Below are 18,696 nucleotides of genomic sequence, written 5' to 3' on the forward strand. Positions count from 1 at the left end.
GGCTTAGCGAGTTTGTAGTTTGGTTAAAAACTGATAGTCTTTGGCGTCCAGACTACTGATTTGTCCACCCAGATTGTTGCAGACCTCTTGCACTCCCTGATGGCATTTTTTCCATCAGGGTAATGTGCCCTTCCACACTGCAGAAATTGTTTAGGAATGTTTTGATGAACATGACAAAGATTTCAAGGTGTTGATTTGGCCTCTAATTCCCAGATGTCAATGTGATCGAGCATCTGAGGAATGTACTAGAAAAACAAGACTGATCCATGGATACCCACCTTGAACGTTACTGGACACCAATGTACCAATTATATCTGCCTCCTGCTAACTACACTATTGCTAGGCTTCCACTGAATTATTTATAATACTTAGCAAATAGCTGTTTTACTTTCATTCCATGTAGGAAAAGGAAATGACAAAGGGAATAAGAAGAAGGACTCCAAAAATGTAAAGAAGACATCTGTTTCAAAGCCCAATAGCATCAAATCAATGTTTCTGGCCAGCACAGTAAAGAGTTCAGAGGTCAGCTTTTTGAAATTTACATTTGTAAATGAAAGTGTGTTTTTTAATACAGTTACGTTATATTAATGTATATATTTGCTATATAGTTGCAGTTAAAAAATTTTAAAAAAGAAACTTCAAACAATTTGATTTGCTTTATTTTATAATGTAAAAAAGACTGCAAAGAGTTTTAGTTAGATAGATAGATAGATACTTTATTAATCCCAAGGGGAAATTTTAATGATTGATCTTAATTTTTTTTTCATTGTTTCCTTTGACTGTGTTTGAAACAATTTTTATTTTTACTGCAGAAAGATATTGATTTGTCAAAGGATGACCTTCTGGGTGACATACTGCAGGATCTCCATTCTGAGGTACAGTTTTTCTTATTTTATGTATGGATTTATAATTGAGTTTAACATTTTTTTTTAATGATTCCTACAGATTAATAGTTGTATATCAGTTGTTACGGTGGATATTTTTAGTTTCTGTGCTTATACTGACCTTTTAGCTATTTATAGTAGGAGTTTATTTGCTGGTAATTTAAAATTTTATCTTTTTCTTGCAACAGGTTAGCTGTATTGTATTTTGTTGAAACTACTTTGAGCTGGTGAGATGAGACGCATTGTAGTATTTGTGCTTGTATGTTATTCTGTGTTTTGTTTAGTCTCTATTTAAAGTAAGGATTATGAAAAAAAGTATTTGCTTAAAAGTGACATGCACCCCAGGGTATGTTTTATGTTAAGATTTTTTTTCTGTATAATCTAATAAGAAATTGCAAAAAAAACTATAAACCATTTAGGGTATAATATTTTAATATGCTTTGTGGATATAGATTGTACATGAAAACTGGAAGAGGCCAATTAAGGTGCAAAAATTATGTATTTTTTGTGTGTGTGTGTTCTATTTTTTCATGTTCCATTATATTTGCAATAGTTGCATGATTAATGATTGCCAGTCAATTTCAGGTTTGCAGGGAACAATGAAAGATAATCATGCAACACAATAAAGACACTCCTTTAATTACTAGCTGGAATGAAGCAATCATAGAAAGATACAGTGGTATCCTAAAAGCAATCGGAAGCTCCATATGCTTAAGGACGGCATAAATAAATACCGTATATGCTCCTGGATAAGCCCATTCGCAGATATGCCATCTCTTGTATTTTTAACCAAAATACCGTGTAAAATGCATCACCCACAGATAAGTGGAATGTGAACATTTAAAACAATCTTTTCTGGAAAATATTCATTTTAAAATATTGGGTAACTTAACACAACTTATTTTATTGAAATAAAAATACACCTGTTACTTAAAAAAAAGTTACTGTGAAAGTTCATATAAAAAATACTGTGTTACTTCACACAAGTATTACTTTTTTAAGATATTGCCTGCTACTGTATAACATTGTGCATTTGAGTGCTCCAGCTGTTTGGTTACAGGTAGCGAGTCAAGTTAAATAATAGCATAGTGTGCAGTCAAATACAGTAAAAAGAACCCAATAAAAGTCTTAGGTATACTTTTAATCATGCCAGTTCTGAGGGATAAACTTAATCAAACCAGTTTAGGGTCACAGGGAAGCAGTGGTTATCAAAGAAACACGGAGTGTAAGGCAAGAAGCAAACGCAGTATACTGGTTCATTGCAGGGTGCAATTGCATAGCCAACGTAATTTCAAACTGTTCATAAGTGATTCTTATGCTGTTTAACCAATCCAGACGTCTACTGTCTATATCTCTGTAAGATCTAGTGGGGGATTCCATGCAGTCACTGTTCTTTGCTGTTTACAAATGGAACTGATCAGGCTTTGCTCAATCCTATGACATGGCTGGATTTTCATTCTGCTGTTTTTATGTTTACTACCCTTCTCGAAGTAAGGCTGCTTTTCAGTCTTCTCATTCAATACCAGTGGCAGAGTGGATCTTGGAGCTAGTTCAGGGTGTTCATCTTCAAGTCTCTATAGAGAGTATCTTCTAGGCCAGAAAAAGTTTGTGACCTTTTTCTTGGCAGATAGTGGGAGGCTTCTCGCCCAAGGTGAGTGACTTGTCAGCTTTCAGTCCCCAAAAGAGAACAAATGATAAATACAGCTAGTTTTAGATGAAAGGTGCAACTTCTGGTGATTGGAATCAATTATAGATACAGTATAGGTATATAGGTGCCTTATTTTGTCCATCACATCCAGAGTTAATTTTGTGGTTAGAAGCCTAAAGCCTGGATGCCTGTTCGGTTTAGTGTTAACTTATGAATGCAGGGGGTGCTGCTAAATGTCTATATCCCTGTTAAATCTGCTGTCTTAACAGACCTTATGTGCCACTAAAAGCCTCCCAAAGTGGGTCATGCCCCGTTAGTCCTATAAAGGTTAGAATGTAAATATGACAGTCTTTTGGATGTGTATAATAAGTTAATTGTTTGCTCTATATTGGTCTCATGTGAATGTGGATGTTTGTATTAGTAGGTTCTGTGATGGACTTGGTGTCATGTTCAGAGTTGGTTTCTACATCACGTCCAGTCCCACCTGGAAAGACTGTGCTTCCCATGTGACCCTCAATTGGGTTGAATAGGCTTGTGAATGTTACGTAGCCCTTTTCACTAAAGGTGCATATTAATGCTATGCTTATGCCCATTTTTTTAGTATTGAGTTTAATTAAAATAAGTTGTAGCCAAAAAAGAAACTTTGGAATAAAAACAAAAATAATAAAACACTAATGTAAATAAACACTTTTGAAACTAAAAATTTTTCAAGTTTTTATAGTGGTCTAATGTCCAGATTATGCTACTTATGCAATCACTGCATCAGCCTCACTCATCACTAGATCATTCCTAGCTTTCAGATACACTGGGTTTGTGATGCATAGGTCAGGTTTGAGGATAAGTAATCAGTGTATATACAGTAGATAATGTGTTGCAGGCTTTTGAAGTAGCTTTGCAGCAACAGAATTTTAATTTTTATTTTTGTAAATCTGTTTATGCAAAAATAATCTTATCTGAGTGGGGATAATGATTTGAGTAAAACACATTTACTGAAACATTTCACCAGCAGTAAACGCTAGGTTGAAATGTATGTCCACCTGCAATTGTTTGTTGATAATGAAGTTTGGTTTACAGTTGTTTCTCTTCTGTTAAGGATGGATATACAAAGTTAGCTATTTGTATTTCATTATTCATTTAGAATGTTAATTTTAATTTATTTCAGTGTAGTCTACGTCCATGTAATTAAACGATTCTTACCTTTTAGCAATATTTTTGCCACTAGTCATCTTTACATTTTTTTAGTTTGCTTTCAGTGAGCAATAAACAATATAGTATTTCTGCGGTTATGATTTTCAGAATAATTGACTAATTTAACATTATTTATTTTAGAATTCTTCACTGCTAACTCCACCACCAGTGATGACTTTGAAGAAGAAGAAGAAGCCAGTAGGAGTGCCTTTAAATCCATTTTCTGTGAAAACATCAACTGTGAAGGTTTCTCCTTTTTTTCCCCTCTCCTTATTCAAAGATTGTGCTTTTAACAAGCTATTGGTTTACCTTCTTTTGAATTAGGTTTTGAATAAGTTCTGTGTAAAGAACCAGAAAGGTGTTGACATGTACATGGAATTCAGATTTTTTTGATGGTTTTTATTAAGTAAGTGAAAATCACGAATAATCCTAACGGACCTCAATGAAGTACATTATACTAGGACAATGAAACCCCCTAAGACAGGTGGAGAGAGAGCCTTTGGCATTTTTGAGGATGTGATTATATCTTATTGAAAGGTAGGGAAGGGAACAGGAGATATTAATACCCAGGAATGTGGCTGAGGAGGAACAGGGCTAACTACTGGAAAAATTAAGGGGAAATAGAGTTAACTTGAACCAGTTGATTTTGTAACCGGGCATAGATTTGTAATGCACCAAATAATTTAAGAACATGGTATAGAAGGAATATCGCAGAGAAAAAAAGCAAGACATCATTGGCATAAAAAGCAACTTTTATGGGAAGTGCCAGGAGATTAGGTTTGACTCATGGTAAGTAGTAGCTAAAAGCTCCAAAGAAAGACTGAGATTTTCCAAGTGTTTGTCAGTTTCTTCTGCTTCTAATGTGTTCTGCAATCAAGCATTGTTGAAACATGCACAGATATGATTTGTGGTTAAGTAAATGTGCGACTTTATTGAGATAACAATGTGTCGTAATTTAAAGTGGTCAAACTATTTTGCAGTTTCTTTGCTTCTTCAGAAGGAAAGCCTTTCAGGTTTAAGCAATACGGTGAATGTGACTATTTCTAGGCTGCATTAAGTGTGTTTGTTTTTTGTGTCGTTTGTCATTAGATTTTTTTTCTCTCCATCCGCAGCGATTGTTTTCCAGTTCTACTGAGTTTAACTCTAATTGTCTGTGAACATTTTTTAGGATAAGGTTAAAGCAGTACAGTAGAAGAATGGTGTTTTTCCTTTTCCAATTTGTCACTTATTTTCTGATTGTCTTGACCTTGCATGTATTTGTATTCTAATCAGAAATCACATTTTGCAGCTACATTCTGTAAACTTCTTGGAATAACTTTCCTCTGGTATTTAATGTTCATTCTTTAAGGCATGTACAGTGCATCCAGAAAGTATTCCCAGCGCATCACTTTTTCCACATTTTGTTTGTTACAGCTTTATTCCAAAATGGATTCAATTCATTTTTTTTCTCAGAATTCTACACACAACACCCCATAATGACAACGCGAAAAAAGTTTACTTGAGATTTTTGCAAATTTATTAAAAATAAAAAAATTGAAGGCATATGTACACAAGTATTCACAGCCTTTGCCATGAAGCTCAAAATTGAGCTCAGGTGCATCCTGTTTCCCCGATCATCCTTGAGATGTTTCTGAAGCTTAATTGGAGTCCACCTGTGGTAAATTCAGTTGATTTGACATGATTTGGAAAGGCACACACCTTTCTATATAAGGTCCCACCGTTGACCGTTCATGTCAGAGCACAAACCAAGCATGAAGTCAAAGGAATTGTCTGTAGACCTCCGAGACAGGATTGTTTCGAGGCATAAGTCTTGGGAAGGTTACAGAAAAATTTCTGCTGCTTTGAAGGTCCCAATGAGCACAGTGGCCTCCATCATCCGTAAGTGGAAGAAGTTCGAAACCACCAGGAATCTTCCTAGAGCTGGCTGGCCATCTAAACTGAGTGATCGGGGGAAAAGGGCCTTAGTCAGGGAGGTGGCCAAGAACCCGATGGTAACTCTGTCAGAGCTCCAGAGGTCCTCTGTGGAGAGAGGAGAACCTTCCAGAAGGACAACCATCTCTGCAGCAATCCACCAATCAGGCCTGTATGGTAGAGTGGCCAGACGGAAGCCACTCCTTAGTAAAAGGCACAGGGCAGCCCGCCTGGAGTTTGCCAAAAGGCACCTGAAGGACTCTCTGACCATGAGAAACAAAATTCTCTGGTCTGATGAGACAAAGATTGAACTCTTTGGTGTGAATGCCTGGCGTCACATTTGGAGGAAACCAGGCACCGCTCATCATCGGGCCAATACCATCCCTACAGTGAAGCATGGTGGTGGCAGCATCATGCTGTGGGGATGTTTTTCAGCGGCAGGAACTGGGAGACTAGTCAGGACAACGGGAAAGATGACTGCAGCAATGTACAGAGACATCCTGGATGAAAACCTGCTCCAGAGCGCTCTTGACCTCAGACTGGGGCGACGGTTCATCTTTCGGCAGGACAACGACCCTAAACACACAGCCAAGATATCAAAGGAGTGTCTTCAGGACAACTCTGTGAATGTCCTTGAGTGGCCCAGCCAGAGCCCAGACTTGATTCCGATTGAACATCTCTGGAGAGATCTTAAAATGGCTGTGCACCGACGCTTCCCATCCAACCTGATGGAGCTTGAGAGGTACTGTAAAGAGGAATGAGCGAAACTGGCCAAGGATAGGTGTTCCAAGCTTGTGGCATCATATTCAAAAAAGATTTGAGGCTTTAATCATTGCCAAAGGTGCATCGACAAAGTATTGAGCAAAGGCTGTGAATACTTATGTACATGTGATTTCTCAGTTTTTTTTTATTTTTAATAAATTACAAAAACCAAGTAAACTTTTTTCACGTTGTCATTATGGTGTGTTGTGTGTAGAATTCTGAGGAAAAAAATGAATTTAATCCATTTTGGAATAAGGCTGTAACATAACAAAATGTGGAAAAAGTGATGCGCTATGAATACTTTCTGGATGCACTGTATATCTTCTTTGTAATATGAGCAGTCTTAGTCTTCTTTTGGCTCTGATAGTTAAATTATTTCAGTTGTGACTGGTGGAGAGACTAGAGAAAGGCAGCAGAAATCATTAGGTACAATCCAGGTTTCCTCATTTAAGTAAACAAACCAAAAAAAACAAAACCACAGAGCTCTCTGAATCTTTCTTGTATGAAAGAGATGGAGCCGACACTGGACGTCGTGGCCAGGCTTGGGCGTCCTCACCGGGCATCTTCTTTCTTTAAATGGATGACGTAATAATTAAACTTGCTATAAGCATTGGCATTTACAACAACAGCAAATTATTTATGCTGCTCGTTCTATAATATTCAAACAAAGTTTACTAAAATTTTTATAGACTGTAAGATGCTGGAAGTACTATCAAGAAAATACTCTAAGTACAACTGAACATAAAACGCAGAATATCTTTACATTAATAATTTAAAATAGTTACAACTTTCATGCACAGCAATACCAAAACCTGAAATAAAGCCATTTCTGACTTCAAACTAGGTTGTTCCTAACTAAAGGTTTTTAATACTTTTGAAGCATTATTTTTTTTTATTTATTTATTTTTTTTAATAAATAATGTGGCTACAAATTGTGCTCACTTCCCTCATGTACTTAACACGACTTGGGGCACTCATTTTCATTTTAATGAACCTTTAAAAAAATGTGTTATTTGTGCTTAATTGTAATTAGAGTTTCGAACAAACCTGGCAAAAATTAACTTTCAAAATATTTTGAAGTAACACATAAAGCTAAATGTTTTTTGGTATATACAGTACCAAAAATATTGTGCACATTTTTTGAAATGCCCATTCACTGCTCTTATGTTATTACTGGAGTGTTTTTTAACTGAATTACTGCATCTTGCCTGTGGAGTTTTTATCACTCTTGGTTTTTAAATAAACTTCTGCTTTTTCACTTTATTTTTCCTCAGGCATCCACATCTTCAACTGTGATGAAACCCATACCCTCTCAAATTCACCCGCCCAGCTCATCCTTTCAGAAAATAGAAAGCAATCGGGGGGCTCAGAATGGAGCAAAGATTACCACTGTAAAGTGTGTAGCAACAGAAGAATCCGTGAAAATTAAGGAGGAAGATCCATCTCAATGTAAGATAGAAGCTTTATTAATCCAAAAACATATTACAGGGTTACAGCAGCAGACAGAGAAAGACACAAGTATACATATAATAAGAATTATGATAATCTTAAATATGCTCACAAGGTACAAATACACATATAACAAGAATTGTCTAGAAGTACATTAACAAATTGAAAGTAGGTACTAAGTGTAAAGTGGTTAGAATTGTGCATACTTGAAAGTTACAGTTTCATAGTACACGATAGCACTGCATTTTGCACATAACATCATTGACTGTTAAGACGTCTGCTAGACCAGCTCAGTAAAAATCAGTAATCGTAGAACAGTACCTCCTTGGCCCAGGTTATTCATTACACAGCTTGATGCTTGAGAGTAGAAACAACCTCGCATAATGCTCCTTGAAGTACTGCAATTGTCTCATTCGGTTTCTAAATGTGTTCCTCTATTTAGCCAATATCACATATGTGGCGTGAGTCATTGTCCAGGAAAGCTTATATAATGAAATCTTTCAAATTACCACACTTTTATTGTGTAAAAAAAAAAAAAAGTTTAGGTTGTAACAATGATTTTTTTTTTTTTCCCTTTGATTCTGTTGAGGTACGTAAAACACACATCATCAGAGAGACAAACCTTTCTTCTGTTTGCAATATCCAAAACACTTGCATTTTTTATCCTTGTTGCTGCATTGCAATTCTGAGTTAGTGCTCATTGGTTATCAGCTGTCATGCGCACAAGCCTGCTCCTACACCTTAAGGCAAAATCAAACCTGTTTGATTTTTTTTTTATCACAGCAAGTCCCAGACTAGTTGGGCTGAGTCACTGGATATGTCTGACTAGATGAATGGCAGTCGCAGGAAAGTGCCACAACATGCCCCAGATCCTTCAGGTTTTGTAGATAGTCTATAACTGAAAAGTCATCTAATGTGGCATTGCCTTTTGCCATGCTTTCTAAAGTAAAATCATAGATAATTTATTCTTGAATATACATTTAAAAACTAAACCACTATCCTACTCCTGGCTGTCAGAGTCACCTGTCATGGGTGGTACTCCTAATGTAGGTTCTCTAAATTCAATTACATGCTAAATGACATGGAAATTACCCAATCAATCAACATTTATTTATATAGCACATATTCATACAAAAAAATGTAGCTCAAAGTGCTTTACAAAATGAATAGGAAAATAGAAGACACAATAAAAAATAAACATAAGTCAACATTAATTAACATAGAATAAGTAAGGTCCGATGGCCAGGGTGGACAGAAAAAAAAAAAAAAAACTCCAAAAGCTGAAGAAAAAAAATAAATTACCCATTATAATCTTGTATGTAAACTCCCAGAAGTATCTGCTAGTGTACTTCAGAGTTGTTTGTTTTTTAGGTTATAAATTAAATTAAGCAGATAAAGTGGTCATTTTAAGTAACAGGCTGCAAGTTCAGTTATATTTATTTAAAATCAACTTATCAATACTCAAAATTGGTATTGAAAAGTAATTTGTGAAAATTGCTTTCTAATTTTAGCTTCTGAAAAAATGGAAGAGCATGTATTTGATGAAGGTGACTTTGATGATCCAATGGAAGCAGAAGATGACGGAGAGGCTGTACCACAGAATACCAAGGATGAAAAATGTGAACCCGTGGTGAATACCTTGGCTGACATCAAGCCAGAAACTAAAGAGACAGCAATTCAGTAAGATGATTAACTTTTTCCTCTTATGTAATGATTCAGGTATTGCAGGTGACTTCAGAGGAAGATATATTTTTCAATTTTAGTGCTCAGTTTGTTGTGATCCTAATGAGTAAAGAAAATATTGTTATTGTGTTTAAAATCAACCTTCATAAAGAGAATCCAAAATCTTCAAATCAATGTTCAGAATCTTAAATGTTGTGTATTTGGCTACTTTTTGGTTCTGGTTTATCAATTAATAACCTTGTAAATAATAAAAAAAGTAAAATATATTTGCATGGTATACAGTACAGGGATGGAATAATATCACCTACTATAAAAAAATATTTTTTGCCTCAATTATATGTAGAGTTTTTTGTGTTAACAAAGTTGCATTCTAGTGACTTTTTTTTCTTTGCTTATAAAGTCATATTTAACAGGGAGATGTTTTTTTTATTTATAGATCTGCTGCTGCTCCAGAAACAACTTGCTGGGAACGTATGGCTGAGGGAGATGGTAGTTCAGCAGTTTCAGAAGTACAAGTAGACTCCAGCCAGCTTCCATTAGTTACTGGTGCCGATGGAGAGAAAGTCTTCCGATTTTACTGGCTGGATGCATTTGAGGACCAATATACTCAGCCAGGTATAATGACTTATGCAGATTTTCAAACCTGCATAATATATTCAGGGTTGAATTTAGTAGTAGCATTTCCAAAAAGTAATAGGTGGAAGACAAGAAACTTGCACACACCCATACTTGTATTCATAGTAGAGCAGTTTCATATTAAAAGTTAGCTTGTTCTGTACATCTTTGAGATATGGAAGGAAGATTAATGTAACATTTAAAAGTGCTTAATCCAGTTCAAGGTCATGGTGGGTAGGAGCCTACCCTGTTAGCACTAGACGTAAAGTAGGAAGAAAGTGGTCCCCGACAGAGTGGCAGTCCATTTCAGGGATTGCGAGTGCACACCCACACCTGCACTCGCACTGGGGCCACTGGAATTGGCAGTTAATCTAACCAGTATGCAGGAAGAAAATCGTACCCAAGGGAAAATCCATTCACATATTAAGAGATCATGCAGATTTAAATTCATCATGCAGGATGTTTGATGCAGTAATGCAAACAATGCCTCCTGAAAAGGGTCATATAAATTGTTTGGTTGAGAAAGCACACCTATAACACTAAAGCTGTAAGGCAGCAGGTATATACATTCTGCCCTATTAGGATGTCACAGTGGTATAATGAGTAGCACTGCCATCTTATATATCCAGCATCCAGATTAAAATCCTATGCCTGGTCATTGTATGTGTGGTATATAATGAATTATAGCATCCCTTTTTTGTTAAATTAAGATTTTTTTTTTCTCTCTCTTAGCATTCTTTGTGGGTTTGCAATAAATAGCTATAAAGCCCTTTTCATTTTGTGAATGCAAAGATCTGCAGTGATATCATTTCCTTAGAGCTGTGGGGTCAGATCTTGTTTTTGGTGCTATGCCTGTGTAACCTGCATATTTTTCTGTAGGTACCATAGTTTCCTTCCCACATTTAAAAAAATGAGTGTCAAGTTCTGATTGTAAATTAATCCCGAGTGTGTGTGATAGAGGGAGAATGTGCCATGCCATGTGATGAATTGATGCTTTATCTGGGTTTGGTGTCCACCTTACATCTGTTTCTGCCAAGACAGGTCTGTATTCTCTGTGGTCATATGTTGGACAAAGTCAGCACATGTCATGGATGGATGCTTTATTAAACTTATTTATGTGAACCATATTAATATTTTTCATTTTACAGTAAACAGTTGTTTACTATTTTTTCCTCATTAATGAAAATAAGGTAGCATACTAGTTGGTGTTTCCTCTTCAGTTACTAATAGGCACCTTTATGCTTACATTGAATTTCATTAGAAAATACTTCTCTAACATTTGGTTAGTTGTGGGTTCTAAATATTTGCAATTTTCTGATCTTTACCTAGGTGTTGTATATTTATTTGGTAAAGTTTGGATTGAATCTGCAGAGATGTACGTTAGCTGCTGTGTTACTGTGAAGAATATTGAACGAACAGTGTATTTGCTTCCACGGGAAAAGGTACCTTTTTTTTTTTTTTGCATTGTAGCAGTGCCTGTCATGTAATAGGAGCCTTTACTTCAATAGCAGTAATATATTAAGTAGATAATATGGAATGTACACACTTTTGTCTCAGCCTTGTCTCAGAGACTTTTGTCTCTGTTGGGGGAAAAAGTATTATGTATGACTATAATGGCAAATAGAAGGGATGGGTTTAGCTGGGAGAGGTCTTATTTCAGTAATATGGTAGCATTATGATAAAATACATTTTTGCTTCCACTGAGAATTATATTCTTGGCCAGTTCTTTTATTAATTGACCATGTACAAGATCAGGGTTCACTATAATTGTTTTTAACAAGACCCAGTACTGCAGAATGTCATATATGATGATAGATAAGAGTTGATTGGCTCGACTACCTTTATTTACTTGATGGGATGATGTTTGCTAACTTTCATTCTTTGGAAATTTCTCCAGAGTACAATGCTTTCTGAAGCTTATATTAAACCTTTATATACAGTGGATTGAAACATATTTGGACCCTTTCACTTTTGGCACATTTTATTGTGAATATTATGTATGTGTGTATGTGTGTATGTGTGTATGTGTGTATGTGTGTATGTGTGTATGTGTGTGTGTGTGTGTGTGTGTGTGTGTGTATATATTATATACTGTATATTGATTATATAATAAATTTATATTGATACCTTTTTGCTATGTCTAAAAATAAACCTGAATAAAGCCAAAGGTTTGGACATATCCTTTTAACTCTTTCAGGGCTGATGTCAACTTTTGTCAAAAGGAAGAGTTGACAATGGTAATCAACCATTAACTGTGACAAAACCAACCATTACGTTGGACTCTCATTGCTAGAAGGAAAGTTAGATTCATTGGTTTGACCGAGATTCAGATTTTGATACAAATGATCGAAATGAATGTGAGCTTCCAGGTTCAGCTGATCGGTCCCCCGTGGTACTGACAGTATTCACTAGGGAGGATTGCCACTTAACCATGATAAGAGGTAGATACCTGATTGTAATGCACTGCGACCGTGACTGCCACTGCCGCTGTCCCAGCCATGTGAAGAAAGCCTGGCAGCAAGCTTGCCACTCATTCTTGGCAAACTGGCAGCCACAGCATGCAGCAACAGAAGTTTTATTTTGATTTCTGTGTGAAACCATAATTTTTTTGGAAAACATATTCAGCCCTCAAAGAGTTAAAAGAATACTTTTTTTTTTTTTTTCTAATTTGAGAACTTCAGTTATAGAAGGTGAGCTGGGTTTCTTCAACTTGAGCAAGATATGTCTGTGTGCCAGTAGTGTGGTATATGGTATTACCATCTGTTTCTACCTGTGCACATTTAATGCCTTCTGGGAGTACACCAAACATTGCAGGTAATGGGTTAGGGGTGATTGTGAAAGCAAAGCTTTCTGAGAACTAGGTCAAGATTTTCCCAAAATTGTTAGTTTAATGCATTCCCAAAACATATGGCCTAGTGATACTTGAGCTAAATGGCAATCCTTGCAAGTTGGATCTTGACTAGGGAGTGTTTTAGATACTTTTAAATGAGAAAAATAGGACAGATTAAAGATTTTTAATTGAATCATTGAATGCTTGGCACAAAGTAAAGCAGATTGTATTCCATTTGTGACAGAGTTCCACTCCTTTTCTGAGATGCTAATTGAATGGTGCATTTCAAACCAATCCCTAGGCTAATTAAAGGGTAGATTCTTTACAATATTTTTATATATTGTTTTTAATGCTGTCTGAGTCTTCATCAAGACTAACCAGTATTGTGTCTGTAATTTATATAGGTGTGAGATGTGCAAAGTTGGGTAGGTTTCTTTTTTAACAAAATTTCTCATTTTTTTATGAGGAAAAAGTTTGTAGCTAGAAAGTTAGTTTGAGAGTATTTTTCAAAAAATCCAAATACATTGTGGTTATGAAAATCTGCCTTAATCTATGAAAAAGTGGTGAGAAGTGTCTTATTGTATCCTATTTTGATCTGACTGTTTCGAATTCTAGATGAATAATCTTCTAATTTAGTTTGGTTTCTTAAAGAATGATTTGTTGATTGTATATATTATGAGCTCTAGAGGGTGTCTCAAAGTCAAATAAACCATTTAATTAATTGACAAAATACCTTTTTATAGGCTCTCCACACAGTTCTTTCCTTTTTCTCCTTTACCTTCACTATACCCAATTAGGGCTGCAACTAAAGATTATTTTGGTATTCGACGACTCATTCACTTTTTTTTTCCCCCCGATTAGTCACGATTATTTCATGCCTGCCCATTTTGATGCCCGTGACCTGTGGTTGCACATCCTGTTTTGGGCTCCAGTGCACATCTTACCTCATTTGCTCACGTATGTCCACCTGTGAATGTCACCCTGATGTCTCTGCATTAACACGATTAAAAATAAAAAGTAATCAAATTAAAATAACAACCAGTGAAACATGAATTTGAAAATAATCAATGTTTTATATTAGTGTGACCATCACAATAAGAGAAATGCATTAAACAATATAAACTAAAGTGCACATAGTCTTTAAACAATTAAAGTGCATTTAACTTAACCAGCAATGGCCACTGGTGTGTCTTAAAGTCCAAAAGTTTTAAGTAAAGCTTCAATTCAAATAAAATAAAACAATGATGCAAAGTTTATAAAAGATTTAGTTAATATATTCCTGATTGCAGTGCAGGAACGTGAGCATTTGGACATGCTCTGGTGTGAGGCTTCCTCTCTTCTTTGAGACTATGTTCCCAGCTGCATGAGAAGAGACACTCTGAGGGAGTAGAGGTGGCAGGAATACACAAGAATGATTTTGCAGACAGAGAAAGATGTTTTAATCATCACACTCTGAAGGAAAAGTGTTGTAATTTATCACATCATGTACCATATTATGGCAAAATAAAAAATAACGGACTAAAATATGCAACAAGCTAATTACTGATATATTCCAAAACACGAATTACCTAATGTTAGTTAGAGATGGTTTACTATTCATATGAACTCGAATATTATACAAAAAAAAAGAAGAAAAAAAAACTAGGATGGCTCAGCTACTCCTATTCACCACTCTTTTACTATAGCTTCAAACATGTTAACAAACATAGCTGAAGTTATATGCACTTAACCTTTAAACCGCCGCAACTGGCTAGAGTCGGTTTCCAGTGCAATTTGGAAAAACGCTGAAGCCGAGTATATGCAGTGACATACATTCATTGAACTCTGCATCCGGCTAAAGTTGTTTCTCAGTGCAGTTTGGCAGCATGCCAGAGTTGATCAGTCACTGCGTATATTCGTTGAGCAGCCAGCTCGTGAACATTGCTGGCCTCTGCAGCCTCACTGTCACTGGGATTCAGCTGCTGCATTAGACGAGCCTGCAATCATTAGCGTTTACTTCTGTGTGTTTGCATGAAACCATTTCAAGCACAGTTGGTTCGGAGATTTACTTAATTTCATCAATGGCTTCAGTTGCACTTTGAACATATAATAATAGATTGTTGCAGTAGTTTTTTTAATAGTTTTTACAGTTTATTTGCAGTGTGTAAAATTAACAGTGTTGCAGTAATTGTGACACTCTTTGCATGATAAAAGTACGTGTTCCATTAAAATTTCACAATTTCTTTGTGAATTGTGAAGTTTACTTAAAAAGCGCAGCTAAAAGTATTTGCCGTCCAGGGGTGCATTTACCCCCAAGTATGTGTCGGTTTAAGGGTTAACTATCATTGTCGAAACCTTGATATGCACAGAAAAGAAAGCTCCACTTCGCATAATCTGCATTCAACTTTTTTTCTTTTTCGGTGAAGTGCTCCCACACTTTAGAAAGTTTCTTTCCCAATTTTTTTCCCATCTCCTTCCCCCTCCTCTATCTGACTCGCCATTGCAACCACATTTATTTTTCTGTACATTCTTCTTCTCCTCAGACGTCGTTCTTTGTTGGTAGGACTGTGTGCAGCCTTGACAAACAATAACAAACGATACTGCCCCAAGACGTTCATGTAGTGCATTGCAATTACAAAAACCAATGTGGTTCTTTGTGACTGGAGCCTCTACTGAAGGTTCCGTTTGACGCGTCGACAATAAAATCCGTGTCAACGATTTTTTGTAGTCAACGTCGTTGATTATGTCAGCTAATCGTTGCAGCCCTACACCCAAGTGAGCTTTGCCAGAAACTGACTCCCCTGGGAGAGGTTGAGCAGTGCCTTTTCAGCGTGCACTCAGGAGTACTTCTGAGGCAACAACATTTCTACCAAAAAGCAGTTTTGGGTCAGGTGGGACTTCCCTAGAACAATGAAATACCCTTCTGCTGCCCATTAGGACTACAGTTCCCATGCTGCTGCTACCACCCTATATACAAGGAGAATTCATGTCTCTTGGGGGGCCACCTGCCACTGTCCTTGTGGCATAAAAGCCTCACGGCCAGGTAAGGAACCACCATCCATTATGATAATAATAATGGGAAATAATTGGAAAAGTACACTTTTATTCCAGTTAATTTAGTATCTAAAGAACTTATGAAATTCTCCTCACACATTTAAGACTAATGATACAGATTATTATGGACTGTTACAGTATATAAAACACCATACCGTCTTGTGTATAGTGATATTTTCTGTTTGACTCCTACTCTAATAATCCCCTGAATCTCTGGTTTCTTCTGGATACGAATAGCCAATGGCTGTCGTCAAAGGCATTGGTGATAATGGACACCTTTGTTGAGTACAACATTCTGATTTAAAGTAAGTTCATGTTATTAGTACGGAATAATCCTTCTATACTGGTATATAGTAATTTAATCCTTTTAGAAGCAGCATGTTGGGTTCAAATCCAAATGTATGTAGTGTAGTAAATAAATGTAAATTTTAAAAATGTGTGGTCCATTGTGCTATACATAATATAATAATCTCCATCCATTCTGTTCCGCTTCTCCGGGGTCGGGTCACGGGGGCAGCAACTTCAGCAGAGAGGCCCAGACTTCCCTATCCCTGGCCACTTCTTCCAGCTCTTCCGGGAGAATCCCAAGGTGTTCCCAAGCCAGCCGGGAGACACAGTCCCTCCAGAGTGTCCTGGGTCTTCCCCGGGGCCTCCTCCTGGTTGGACGTGCCCGGAACGCCTCACCAGGTAGGCATCCTGATCAGATGCCCGAGCCACCTCATCTGACTCCTCTCGATGCGGAGGAGTAGCGGCTCTACTCTGAGCCCTTCCCGGATGACTGAGCTTCTCACCCTATCTTTAAGGGAAAGCCCAGACACCCTGCGGAAGAAACTAATTTCAGCCGCTTGTATTCGCGATCTCGTTCTTTTGGTCACTACCCATAGCTCATGACCATAGGTGAGGGTTGGAACGTAGATCGACTGGTAAATTGAGAGCTTTGCCTAACGGCTTAGCTCTTTTTTTACCACGACAGACCGGTGCAGAACCCGCATCACTGCGGATGCCGCACTGATCCGCCTGTCGATATCACGCTCCATTCTTCCCTCACTCGTGAACAAGACCCTGAGATACTTGAACTCCTCCACTTGGGGCAGGATCTCTCCACCAACCCTGAGAGGGCACTCCACCCTTTTCCGGCTGAGGACCATGGTCTCAGATTTGGAGGTGCTGATTCTCATCCCAGCTGCTTCACACTCAGCTGCGAACTGATCCAGAGAGAGCTGAAGATCATGGCCTGATGAAGCAAACAGGACAACATCATCTGCAAAAAGCAGTGACCCCAATCCTGAGCCCACCAAACTGGACCCCCTCAACACCCCGGCTGTGCCTAGAAATTCTGTCCATAAAAGTTATGAATAGAATCGGTGACAATATAATAATCTATAAGTAACAATTGTGCACATGCATTGTTCTGTTCTAAAACAAATATACTGTATATTTTCTTTGATTGTTTGTCTCCGTACATTTGTATACTATAGATGTACTGGTTTATGAGGCTACATGGCACACGTATTTAGTTTGTCACAATAAAATTATAATTGACATTGACAGGAAGTTCTTTCTTTCTTTCTTTCTTTCTTTCTTTCTTTCTTTCTTTCTTTCTTTCTTTCTTTCTTTCTTTCTTTCTTTCTCTTTCTTTCTTTCTTTCTTTCTCTTTCTTTCTTTCTTTCTTTCTTTCTTTCTTTCTTTCTTTCTTTCTTTCTTTCTTTCTTTCTTTCTTTCTTTCTTTCTTTCTTTCTTTCTTTCTTTCTTTCTTTCTAGGCTCATCACTAATTATTTTAATGTGGACAGCTCCAGTTTCTCAAATGATATAAAGAAATAACATATATATTTTAAAAAGACAGTCCTCAGGTAGAACTCGCCTGTGGCAAGAAACGGGTGCTGGCAATCACACCTGAAGCAAGTTAAAACGAAAGAACAGCAGAAAATTGTCTGAGGACTTGAGAACAAAAATTGTGGAAAAATATCAACAATCTGAAGGCTACAAGTCCATCTCCAGAGATCTTCATGTTCCTTTGTCCACTGTGCGCAACATAATCAAGAAGTTCACAACACTGCACTGTAGCTAATCTACCTAGACGTGGACGGAAGAGAAAAATTGATAAAAGACTGCAACGAAGGATAGTCTGAATGGTGGATAAACAGCCCCAATCAACTTCAAAACATATTCAAGCTGTTCTGACTGGAGAGTTTGCATTTTGTCAAACTGGATTTTGCCAAAATGTAGTTGAGGAAGCCAAAATCCTTCTGGGCGAACGTCTTGTGGACAGATGAGACCAAGGTAGAGCTTTTTGGTAAAGCTCATCATTCTACTGTTTACAGAAAATGGAATGAGGCCTACGAAGAAAAGAACACGGTACCTACAGTCAAACATGGTGGAGGTTCTAAGATGTTTTGGGGATGTTTTGCTGCCTCTGGCATTGAAGACATCATGAAATCCGAAGACTACCAAAAGATATTGGGGTGCAATGTAGGACCCAGTGTCAGAAAGCTGGGTCTGCATCAGAGGTCATGGGTGTTCCAGCAGGACAATGACCCCAAACATTCCTCTAAAAGCACCCAGAAATGGTTGACGACTGGAGAGTTCTGAAGTGGCCAGCAATAAGTCCAGATCTAAATCCGATTGAACACTTATGGAGAGATCTCAAAATTGCTGTTGGGAGAAGGCGCCCTTCAAATCTGAGAAACCTTGA

At 37.1% G+C, this 18,696-nt stretch overlaps 1 protein-coding gene across 1 annotated transcript in view; it reads left to right on the forward strand.

Moving 5' to 3' along the window:
• The window catches only part of pola1 (polymerase (DNA directed), alpha 1), a 430,119-nt gene that overhangs the window by 14,129 nt on the left and 397,294 nt on the right, over window positions 1-18,696 (forward strand). The window contains exons 5-11 of the mRNA XM_039745606.1: window positions 404-522; window positions 813-875; window positions 3,862-3,966; window positions 7,668-7,842; window positions 9,354-9,522; window positions 9,962-10,140; window positions 11,470-11,582. Of these exons, the coding sequence (XP_039601540.1) occupies window positions 404-522; window positions 813-875; window positions 3,862-3,966; window positions 7,668-7,842; window positions 9,354-9,522; window positions 9,962-10,140; window positions 11,470-11,582 (923 nt within the window). The remainder of the gene's footprint in view (window positions 1-403; window positions 523-812; window positions 876-3,861; window positions 3,967-7,667; window positions 7,843-9,353; window positions 9,523-9,961; window positions 10,141-11,469; window positions 11,583-18,696) is intronic.

Source organism: Polypterus senegalus, chromosome 2 (genome assembly GCF_016835505.1).
Source record: "Polypterus senegalus isolate Bchr_013 chromosome 2, ASM1683550v1, whole genome shotgun sequence".
NCBI lineage: Eukaryota > Metazoa > Chordata > Cladistia > Polypteriformes > Polypteridae > Polypterus > Polypterus senegalus.